The sequence below is a fragment of the Tyto alba genome, unplaced genomic scaffold, assembly GCF_018691265.1.
Source record: "Tyto alba isolate M040663 unplaced genomic scaffold, T.alba_DEE_v4.0 Super-Scaffold_44, whole genome shotgun sequence".
Taxonomy (NCBI): domain Eukaryota; kingdom Metazoa; phylum Chordata; class Aves; order Strigiformes; family Tytonidae; genus Tyto; species Tyto alba.
In genome coordinates this window covers 4,322,998-4,334,600 of record NW_024881320.1, presented here as the reverse complement: position 1 = coordinate 4,334,600, position 11,603 = coordinate 4,322,998, and the positions used below count along the sequence as shown (strand labels likewise).

General features: G+C 42.9%; 1 protein-coding gene across 1 annotated transcript in view; it reads right to left on the bottom strand.

The window, feature by feature from the left end:
• Positions 1 to 48: 48 nt before the first annotated feature.
• DNAH10 (dynein axonemal heavy chain 10) overlaps positions 49 to 11,603 on the bottom strand; it is a 57,037-nt gene continuing 45,482 nt past the window's right edge. Inside the window, 17 exon segments of the mRNA XM_042805639.1 lie at positions 49 to 343; positions 782 to 930; positions 2,027 to 2,207; positions 2,445 to 2,612; positions 2,699 to 2,910; positions 3,208 to 3,339; positions 3,799 to 3,970; positions 4,714 to 4,809; positions 5,186 to 5,395; positions 6,580 to 6,780; positions 7,606 to 7,789; positions 8,026 to 8,180; positions 8,941 to 8,964; positions 8,966 to 9,096; positions 9,609 to 9,713; positions 10,144 to 10,417; positions 11,132 to 11,361. Of these exon segments, the coding sequence (XP_042661573.1) occupies positions 197 to 343; positions 782 to 930; positions 2,027 to 2,207; positions 2,445 to 2,612; positions 2,699 to 2,910; positions 3,208 to 3,339; positions 3,799 to 3,970; positions 4,714 to 4,809; positions 5,186 to 5,395; positions 6,580 to 6,780; positions 7,606 to 7,789; positions 8,026 to 8,180; positions 8,941 to 8,964; positions 8,966 to 9,096; positions 9,609 to 9,713; positions 10,144 to 10,417; positions 11,132 to 11,361 (2,771 nt within the window). The 3' untranslated portion in view covers positions 49 to 196.

Here is an 11,603-nt window from a genome sequence, read left to right as displayed (position 1 = left end):
GAGCCTGTCTAAGAGGAAATGCAAATTACAAAAACCACTTCTCTCTTCAGATGTGTTTATTGATAGTATTAACTCGTATGTCATGCTAGTTAAAGGCAAATGTGCTCAAAAAAACCTCTCCCACCTGTGGTGTGAATCTTCTCCTAGTTTGATCCCCTGCAGTGGTTGGATTCTGTGGGGAAATAACTTCAAACTGTCAGTCTGCATTCAAGGTGAGACAAACGCCCTGAAGGACCCAGTGGGAGATGTGCTTTGTGGTGTGAAGGTCAGCTTCAAAAACCAGGCCAACGCCCATCGCGTTCCTTCTCAGGGAGGTTGTGTACACGGGTGTCCGGAGGGTGTTCTAAAAGAGTGCAGAGGAAGGAAGGACACTGAGTAGGGTGTGAAGTACTACATGAAACTGGAGCTGAGAAGGGGCTCTAGGAGAGATGTCTGCCTTCAGAAAGTCACTTTTCTTGTTAGAAGTCTTAAATACCTGATACTCAGAAAATGTAAACATTCTTTATGTCATTAACTGGTAATGGGAAATAATTCAAGGTGTAGTGGAGTGTAAGAGTGTCCCAAGAGGCCTGTCCCATAGTGCCTGAATGGAAAAGAGGCAGCAAAGTTTTTAACTCCCTTGAGCCAGAAAATAAAAACCTTAATGCTGGCTCAGGTAAGGGGGAGTGTTAACCTGCGCCCGTGAGTGATAGACTAAAGGATACAGCACTGCTGGGGGCGGGGCGGGGGAAAGCAGGAGGGGGTAACAAGCACGGGGCTGTCGTGCCCCGGGGAGCGGTACCTGGAGCCGGAGCCTGTGCGCCTCCACGGGGATTATCTTCAGAACGGGCAGCTCCACCACCGGCACGCGGGGCTTGCTTTTGGTGAGGCAGCGCTGCGCCACGTCCCAGTCTGCTCCTTCCAGAAACAGGCCCGAAACAAAGCAGCAGCCTGTCCACGCAGAAAATGCAACATCTTGTGTAAATTCAGCTACTGAAAAGTCAGTTTAAGACGAGTGTTGCTCCCGCAGCAGCTGTCCTCAGCACACAGTCCTGACAAAATCCCTACATTTCAAACTGCAGCTACACAGAGGTGTGTTTACCTGTGGTGGTTCTTTTAGTAATACAACTGTGACCTACTGTGTTTAGAACTCTTTTTTTTTTTTTTTTCCAAATTAAAATTGTCTCAGTTGCACTACATATGCTAAACAGTATTAGGAATAAATATTGATTTTTCTTGCAGTTTTCTTCCCCACGGTGGGTGCCATCCTCCCATTATTTGCCCAAGCAATAGCTGAGTTGTCTGAGAGCTTTTTCACTCCTATGGGACTGTTGGCTAGATCATGCTGACAAGAGGTGAAGGGTTGGGAGAGAGTTGTTCTGGTACACATACCAAGCATTTTGATTAAATGTCAGTAAATAAAGAATAGTCTAGGTAAGCTACCCTGGAGTGACTTTTATTTTTAACTGAAAGTTAGATTTAGCAAAAACAATCAGATTTTTTTTTCCTCCTTTGTTCCCAAGCACATGTAGTACTCAAACGCATTGCTGAGCTGGCCCCTTTCCCCAGGGTTTGTTATAGTCAACAACTGGAGCAGTGCTCGTCAGGGACATCTATTGAAACAATAAATCATACATAGTTGTATTTACTTTTGGTTGCAATATATTTCAATATATTATCTGTGATGTAACTAGATCTTTATAAACCTGCTATGATTGGTAATGTTCTAGCCACTAAGAAAAAAGCTCTAGTGAGAGAGGGAGCAAGGGCGAAGTGGAAGTTCAAAGGAAGGCGCGCACGTGGGCGCAAAGGGGAGCTGAGCAGGACAACAGAAACCAGAACCGGCTACTTCCAGCCTGGAATCCTGTGAACTCTGAAATGCAAAATGCAATTTTTTTGCAGAAATGCAAAAAAAAAAAAAAAAAAAAAAAGGTATTGCCTGCAGAGGTATAATTGAAATCACATACTCGGTATGCCAGGCAATTTGTCTCTCTCTCATCAATTCACTGCTTCATTATTTTTGCCAGATAATCATAAAAACGCCTACCTTGAGCAGAGACTTCAGCCATGTCATCCGCGGAGCGGTACGTCGTCACCTCGGTGTAGAGGGTGGAGTGGTCCAGGGGCCAGGAGTTCCTCCTGCAGGTGGCTTGCACGAGGGCGGTCAGGTACGCCTCCGGCACATGCAGCCCCGAGAGCCACATCACCTTCGGCTCGCCCTCGTTAACCTGCAACCACAGAGGACACCCTGCGGCACCCGGCCCTGCCCCCAGAGCCCAGCGGGCAGCCAGGGGCCCCTCGGGCTTGAAGCCGCAGTGGTGTGACGACACGAGAGCCTTCTAGGGGGTGAGGGGCATTAGCTCAAGTAACTTTATCCAGAGCTCTGCGTGTTCACTGAGTTCTGTGCCAATTTGCACAGTGTAGCATGCAGATTAACAAAAAGCTGTCTGGAGGCACTCGCTTACCCAGCTGCTGTACTGGTTATACCGAGCTCTAAAGAAAATAATCCAGTTTCCAAGTGTTTTGAGTGTGTCGGGGGCTAGCCGCCGCCAGATGCCGGGAATGTGTCCGTTGAAGAGAGCCCGAGCCACATCATCCAGTTCACTGCTCATTCCAACCTCCCCCGCCAAGGCCTGGAGAGACGGTGAGAGTCTGAGTGCCGGGCTGGGCAGGGAGAGCCGGGCTGCCCGGGAGCAGCAGTAGCTGTGCCCCTACTTACGCGTTGTAGTTCGGCCAGCGACTTCGCCATTCGAATGATCAGCTTATTAAAACGCTCCAGTTCCTGCAACAGCACCACAGTCATAGGGGATATGTCTGGCCCAAAACTTTTCCGTATCTGGTCAAGATTGAATACTTGCGGTATTTTGCTTTGGATATCCTTAGCAACATTGGCAATATATTCATCTCGACTAATTCCCGCACCAGTTTCACCTGAAACCAAAATGGTTTAGTGAGACTAAATCCGCACAGGCTGCCCCCTTCTATTATCAATTCTCAGAGGACTTTGAGAGCTGACCCTTCTTCTGGCATCGGCGTCTCCTCCCTGTCCCTGCCGGGCCGTGGCAATCCCGCCGTGCCCGTCCCCACGCCGGCAGCACCACGTCCCCGGCCCCGCCAGCCCCCGGCCCCTGCGGCACCGCTGGCACCGCCGTCCCCACCGCACGGCGCTCGCCGCCTCCTTACTGCTTAGTTACAAAAACAATTCGGAGGAAGGGAGAACGTGCATACCTGTTTGAGGCTGCAGCTCAAGAAGATGAGACCATATATCGCGAACTGCTTGTGTATAATACCCAATCTCAGCATTTGCATGAAGACCAAATACCTCTGGAGTATTAGCGAGCGGCAGAGATTCTATTGCCTCTGCAACACAGAAACACGCTGCCTAAAGATGCGATACATTAAACCACAGCTACCAGGCAAAAATGTATTTCTGTTAGTGCTCTGCTTGAAAAAAAATGCTGTAGCTGGTGTTGAAACACTGCAAGGATGAAATAAACATTTTTTAAGCATGAAATACACCCCCCCCACACACACCCCATGGAAATGTATCACTTAATAACAAAATTAACATGCTTGTTTACCTGGGGATTTAATTCTTTTTTAAAGAAATCAGGAGCTTGCTGGTAAGCTAACGTTACAAAGGGCAAGAACAGTATCATCAGTGGATTATAACCTTGCAATACGCACACTTGCGATGCCCAAAGAAGTTCCTTTCAATTTCTCATATCCAGCAATGGACATATGGAAAGAATGTATGCTGTAAGTAGATTTTTATTTCTTTTTAACGCTAACTTACGTGGCAGGAAAAGCATTTCTTACCAACAAAGTCATCTTTTACAGTCCCTTGTGGAATTTTATAATCAACCATGTCGTTTTTATAAAAATGAAACACTTGGAATGTGTCAAATATGAAATCACCAAGGTACTCATCCATATAGACGGACAGAATGCGACGATCAAAGCTATCAATTGCACGTCCGCCATACATGACCTAGAAATCAGTTACATCAATATTATAGCACTGGCTTTTGGAGCAGAAAATACAGTTAATAATCGCTGAAAGGTCCAAAATACTCTTTGCTTTTGCAGTGACTGCATGGTGTAACAGCATCTCCCTTAAGGGACACCGAGTCCACCGCCTCTCGCTGCCTCTCAAGGGGGAACAAGCAGGACCTACTTGGATTTGGTCTGGAGATGGCTGCTCCGGACACCCCTCACAACCAGCCTTGGCGATTTATGTGCAGCGGTACCTTCCGTAGGTACCAGCTCACATCTGGCTGTGATTAAGTGCTGCGAAATAACAGCTTTCTGCAGGATTTCATGTCACAGCAGCTACACTGAACTGGCCAGCTATTGCACAGCACATGTCACGTAAAGAACTGCAAGAGCTTTGGAAATATCTGTGCAGCTCTCATATCAGTAATACTCCACCGTTCTAATAATACTGTGAAGTTGTGCTGTTCAGTCCCTTTCACCAGAGGATCCCGAGGGCGCTCACACTCAAAATTAATTAAGCACCGTAACTCCCCTGTTGTGCAGTTACACACAATGGCTCTATTTCATTGCGATCATGAGATTAAGTGACTTGCTCAGGGCTACACGGGAGTTTCAAGACTGCCCAGGAGAGATTCTCAGGCAGCTTGACTTGATGATACAGCCCGCGCAGAAAGAAAGCTTAATTTATCTGGATTCTTCTACCATCAAGTGTTCCATAGTGACGTGGTAGGCACTCACCTCACCAATAAGATACTTGAGACTGCTCCAGGGGATTTTATCATCATTTTGTTGGAAAGCTTTTGTCAAGTATGTGTTAAGAATTTCCATGCAGACCTAATAAAGTTGTTGGAGCATGTGAGATAAGAAGGTTCATAAATCGGCTATACATATTCATAGATTTTATTTAACATAGTTCCTGTTTGAAAACTAACAATTATTTCTTCCTCAAATAATCAAAAAGTTAAGTATAAATCCTCTTAAGAAAAGAAACCCATGAGAGAGGCAATGTAAATATGAAGGACTGGGAATCTGATTAATTTTTAGTGGCCAAAATTGACATTATTGAAGCTCAGGAGTCTACATGACTTCACAGCAGCAGATAGAAGCAAAATCTTATTGTGAGAAAGGATTAAAGCTGGACAGAGCATATGTTTTCAGAAGTAATCTGAGCAACTCAAGAATATAAGAGCTGTTGTAATTATTTTCTTACCTGGAAATCAGATTCATTAAAATCATACGGTACATTCCAGCCAACTTTCCCAAACTTCCTTCTCTCCTGAACCACAGCATGGAAAAATGCCAAGACGTAGACTAAGGATTTAAAGGCAGGATGTGGGCACTGTTCTAAGGCTTCTGGGGGAATTTTGAAGTAGGTGGCTCTCATATTCAGTTTCAGACCATTAGGTGGTTCTGTCACAACCTATCAAAATAATTAGGGAAGCCATGAATTAGTGGATAGCCTCAGGAAAATAAGCAGTAAATATATCATGCTAAGTAAGCTATACAATGCAAGCTTGAAACTTTTGAGCAGCGTTCCAAATTCATATCAATATGGATTTTTTACTCAAGTAATGACATGAAACAGACCTTTTAAGTTGACCAAGGTAAACTTAAGTAAAGAGAAACTTGATATTATTTTAGAAATAGTCATGTTATTGGAAAGACATTAATATTTATCACACTTGAAGATCTAATTTACTGAAATATCAGTACTTTACACATTGTAGTGTGTCCTACATATCACCACAGTAAGATGGCTTAACAGTCTTTAATGTGGCTTTACTGATGATCAAACTGAAGCAGAGCCAGCTTCCTGGCAGCTCTTTCAAAGTGCTGTAAAACCTTTGTTCTCACTGCTCATGGCTAGACCTACACCGTGTGTATGTGCAGTGTTACAGATACGCTCATGCTCACTCCTCCCACCTGCAGCACTAAGCACTGCTGGAGGTGAATATTCCAGAGCTGTCTCTGATACACTAGAGCACATACTGGGTGATCTGTCATGCCACTGCTTTCAAATCCCTGAAATAAAATAATTACGTTTACAGGACTGGCTCACCACAACAGAAGTAAAGCAGCCATAGAAAAGAACATTAGGACAGCATCGTGGCTTGTGCCTTCAAAATAATCAGCTCAGCTTGCTTGTGATAAATGCTGCGGCCTGACGTAGCAGCTGGAAACCATTATCCTATTACAACGTCTGCTCCGCTGGCACTATTGCCAGGCTAGACACAGACCTCAGCCCTGCACTTCAGCGTCAGGACTGCCAGGGCTATTTCTGCCTCTCCGGATATTCCTCACATGTGGCAGCATTTGAATCTAAAGAGCATTTGTCACATTTCCAGGTCTACTCACAAACCTCTACTCTGACATAACTGCTTCAGAAAAAAACACTGCTCAACAGCTTTCACCCAAAGGAAAAATCACCATAAAATAAACAGGATGATGAAAAAAGGATTTGGCTTATGAAGACTAAAAGCTAGTACACACAGCCCAAGGCAACATGTTGCTTTCAGGTCGTGCTCCTCCCAAGGCCAGTCTGTTTTGCTGAATAGGAGTGGCAGGACATGCCCCCCTGCCTGGGGTGTCTCCAGCACCCAGTACCTTTAAGGACTTCTGCAGTATCCCGACTGGGAAGCCCTGGGTCGGGTCAGTAGTCAGCCAGAGGCGAAAGTCTGGGTGAGGTTTTGTAATTTTCTCCAGGGCCTTTTCCAAATTGATAAGCCACTTCACCAAAAGGTGACAGTTCTGCAACATCAGCCACTCTCCACGAACCACCACATTCTCCAGCATCTGCAAAGCGATCTTAAAATAGAGAAAGGTTTGTGAGTAACTTACCCCTTACCCGGTCAGCAAACTGAATCTGATGGGTTAGTGCAGTGGATTTCTTCCTGTTAGCAAGCACACTCAGCCTGTTAGTTAGCTTTAGTAGACTTAACAGAATGCTTCTTGCTGAGAACAGACATTTTCCAGTACCACAAGAAGTTGCTCTGAGATGCTTTTTTAATTTCAGTAATTCATTTTGAAATTCAAAGTCACACAGAGCACTGAAGTATTTCAAAACAGTACAGGAGCATGCATGGCCCAGAAGAGGGTGAAGGTCAGAGTCTAGGAAGTGGTGGACTAAATGAACCTAAGAGGAGATCTCCCACTGCTGAAATCACAGCTAAGTCATTCAGCTGCAAAGCTCTGGACATCCCTGCCTTAGTGTCCATACCAAAAAAGAAAGCTACAGGAAAGACAGAAAGAGCAGGAGGATATCTTATTGGTAACAAACACTGTGACTTCCAATCAACTCATGTCCATACACAGCGACACAGGGTCACTGATTAACCTCTGAAAGGCTGCAGAGTAACATCTTTTCAGCTCAACTGTTTTCTAACAGATGACAATATCACTCTGGATCTACCCTTACCCAAACCATAAAATCAGCCAATCAGCCAAATGGCTCCTTTCACATCACAGGCTGGCAATTTGTGTGCTGTGTCTGAACCACAAAGTAACTCCCTTTAAAATGGAGCAGACATTTGGAAAGGGAATTTGAACAGGCCCACAACATTAGGAGCATGATTTGCAATTCACAGACTAACGTGCTGCACACAGCACATCCCACCTGCCCACCGAAGTTACCTTTTCTTGGCCTTGTCCCATGGCTAGGAATTGGAGCCTATCTCCTCCAAAGCCTGTCCTCTCAGCCAGTTTCATGAGGTCACTGACAGGATCAGAGCCAGGACTTAAGATAAAAACAACCGGTGAGTAAGGACTGCTCTGCTCAAAGATAGCTTCAAAGCTGATCACAGGGGGCTGCACATACCTGGCAGGAAAAGAAGCACAATAAACTGCTAATTTGCACAAGAGGAGCCATCTTGTGTAGATGATGACTTTTACACAAACATCAAAGCTCACTGCAGACTGCACATGGAAAAGATACAACTCATGCTCTGTTGTTTAGGCAAATTACAAAATCATTTACACGGTTAATGACAACTCCAGTTCTGTGTGAAATACCTGAACGGTATGATTCGGGTCTGAAAGAAGAGAGTGACTTACTTCTCACTCATTGTCAGAATAACATAGTCCATTACTGCCCGATACAGCCGGTCCACACGGAAACACCGTAAAAGTAGGAGCTTCTGAAAGCTTGTGAGATTGTTTTGGTACTGCATGGGGAATGGCATCTGCTCCAGAGCATCTGTATCATACCACTGGCAAGAAAAGATGGGAGACAATGCGAATGAATCAAATGGTTCTATTAATTAAATTACTAGGGAATCAGACAAAAGCAATTTGATTAACAAGGGGTCAAGAGACAGAAGGAGAACAACAATGACAGACAATCAGCTGGACAGAAATAGTAAAAGATTACATGAATGTAAAAAAAAATCAACTTTTTCAGTATTTAGGTCCAGAAACACATTTGTACTTTCATTTTATGTCAAGTAATTCTCTTAAGATACAGAAAACAGCATCTCAAGCAAATAGTATTAACAGATTGATTGTAGAAAGGCTTCTTATAAAGCAAGAAGACATGGAATGAAACTAAAGGTAGAACAAAGGAAAGTCTGTGTTTGTAACTAGCCTATAGAACTCAATTCCACAAGAAGATCAAAGTACCATTTAGCAGTACAAAATATCAGTGAAATGTTGACTGTTGAAATCAACAGCAAAAATTGCACTGACTTTAACAGGGCAAATAACTCATCTAAGGCATTTGACGGGAAAATAAAAAATCTACAGTATACCAGGAAATGGTTTTTTTGTTTGTTTTTTAAATAATAAGAGCTTTAATTTTTCTGGAAATAAGCCAATCACTAACTGAGGTCAAGAAGAAAAGCAAGGCCTTGACAGAAAAAGCCAGTGGTGACATGCTTCCTGCCGAGTGCTATGGCACATTGCATCATACTTGAACATTTAAAACCAGAAGAAAAACAAGGAGAGAGAACAGGATTACAGAAAAGCACGTACATTTTTCCATACATCTGGATTTTTTTTCTACATCATCTGGAAGAGATTCAAATTTCTCAGGAAATAGTTCAGACAAGCAAATTAGGTCTTCCCAGCCTTGCTCTGGAAGCCAAGCATACGGTTTCTTTCGTGCACTCTTCTCCAGGGAAATATTGCCTAGTCACATTCAGAAACCAGAGTGAAAGTCTATGTCATCAATTCTCCAATACATGACCACACATACAGCCCCACTGCACAGAGAAACCAACTGGAAATTTGCTTCTAGAAGCACTGTGAAATTAAACTGGTCTGCTGAAGAAAAGATGGCATTTTACAAGTACTTGCAAAAGCCAGAGTTGTATCTTTGCAACTATTTCTAAAATTATTTATACATAGTCAGAAAATAACTAATGATTATTTTCTCAGGTAACTTCCTAAAATTAGCTAATGTGAGTTTTGTCAACATCTGCAGAGAAAGATTAGCCTCTTCACTGTTTAACAAAGTGAAAAAAACAGAAATATCAGAATCCACAATTTGTGTAAATCAACATAGTTCAGCTGTCTGCAGTGGTTTCTCTAGGTGCTAGCTCTTACAGCAACTCATATCTAGTCAAAAATCTATCCTTGAAAGATCTTCTAGCTATTGCTACATATAGCTATATATTCATATATATAAATATTTAGGTTACCTTTCAAAAAGAACTCAAGTTCTTCTTGTGGAACTCTGCCATCAGCTTGTTCTATCCTGACAGTCATATTGAAGGAGAATAGTAACTTGTGCGTCTCAAACAAGCCTACATTGAAAGGATAATATTTTCAAAAATCAGCTGCTAAAACGTGTGGAACTGGAGCAATCTTTAAATCCACATTCTGCATCTAGTAACCCCACAAAGATCAGGGTGATCAAAGATGGGGCTTTGGATCAGGCTTACAGAGTCAAAACAGGATCTGTGAGCTACGTCCAGGGATGTGAGATCCATAGCTGCAACTTACCATTTGTAACTTTATTAAGAAAAGCATTTCTCTAAAAGTTACCTTGGTAATATGCATAGTTTATTCAAAAAGAAGTAGCAGGTAGTAAAGTGTAAACCCGGGACCAGTGCTGAGAACTGAACATTATTCACTGCTTGGTAACTTGCCTCTCTAACGGAAACTAACTGAGGCCATGGCTTTTAACCAGTGTTTGCACAACACAGTATTAGTCCATCACTAAATCACACTAACCTGTGCAGACATAGTTATAGGTGTTGAAAGTCAGTGTATCCATGATGTTTTTTAATCTCTTCTGAAGAACAGGACTGGGCATGGATTTCCGAAGAGAGAATCCAAAAACCTCTAAGAAGGAGACCAGTGAATACTGATACATGATGTTGACAACTGCCATTTCAGACAAAACGGAGAATAAAATGGCCCCCCGCCTGGCAGCTGGTCTGTAGCCATCTCGAAGATGATCAATATCCACCGCTGTCTTCTCAGCCAGATTCAGTTTTTCAATCACCTAGCCATACATTGATTTTATACACATGTAATTACCATGCTGATCCACAGTATGTGTATTAGATCACAATAAGCAGAGATATTCAGTGCCCGCCTCCCTCTGTTGACTATAGAGGGAATCTGAGCAGGTAACCCTGAAGAATTAGTATGAATTATAAAAATCAAGAGTTAGATAAAATTAATTCTACCCTGTATCATTATAGAAAGTACAGGCAAAGATTTACACAGAATCATGGAAACAGTGTGGAAAAGGCCCTCTGGGGATCTTTAGCTCAACCTTCTGCCCAAAGCTGGACTATGACCACCACTAGATCAGGTCAGCTGTGGCTTTGCCCAACTACAGCCTGAAAACCTCCAAGGAAAAGAGACTGCATCCTCTCTGAGTAACAAATACCATAATTTTTCATTTCAGATCTAATACAGTATAAGACAAAGGTTGCTTCAGAGCTGAAAGAAATGTATCATATTCTCTTTGCTTTAGAACTGTAAAGAACCATTACTTAGGTCCTGATAAGGACTTTCCTGAAGATAGGATTTGGTTCTCTGATGCAATAAAATACTGCTCAATACTGAAAGATGCAACATACTCATGAGAAAATTCTCCATTTCCTTTCAAACTAATTCCTAGCCTCAAGGGTGAAAGAAGCAGCACAATGAAAAAGGAAAGATGATGTTCTATTAGTAGATATCCTTCCAAAAAGCCCAGAGCCGGTACCTCAGTAGCTTTGGATTTTGTCTCTTCCAGGGTTTGCACCAAGTCCAAGTTGTCCAACATATTTCCTGTGGAAGATGTCAGTTCCCGAAGGAGAGAGTCTTCCAGATCTTTTAGCAAGTTTTTGTTCTCACTTGTCTCCTGGATGAGATGTTCTCTCTGTTCTTCCAATTCCTTTCTTTCAAAACCCACAATGACGCTGAGCAACTGATCCTCTAGGCCCTTTAGTGTAACTACAGATACAACACATGTACACAGCACAGTCTTTTTTTAAACACAAGGAGAGCTTTTACACAACTTACTTCATTTCGATCATCTCATAAAACTACAGCAATGTAACAGAGTGACTTGGTTAATAACTCTGTATCTTAATTCCACCAAAGTATCCTAATGTGACTGATGCAAGAAGAGACATTTAGCTCAGTTTTAGATTAAAACAGAGAAGTGAGAAGAATTTTCTATTAAATCAGATGCT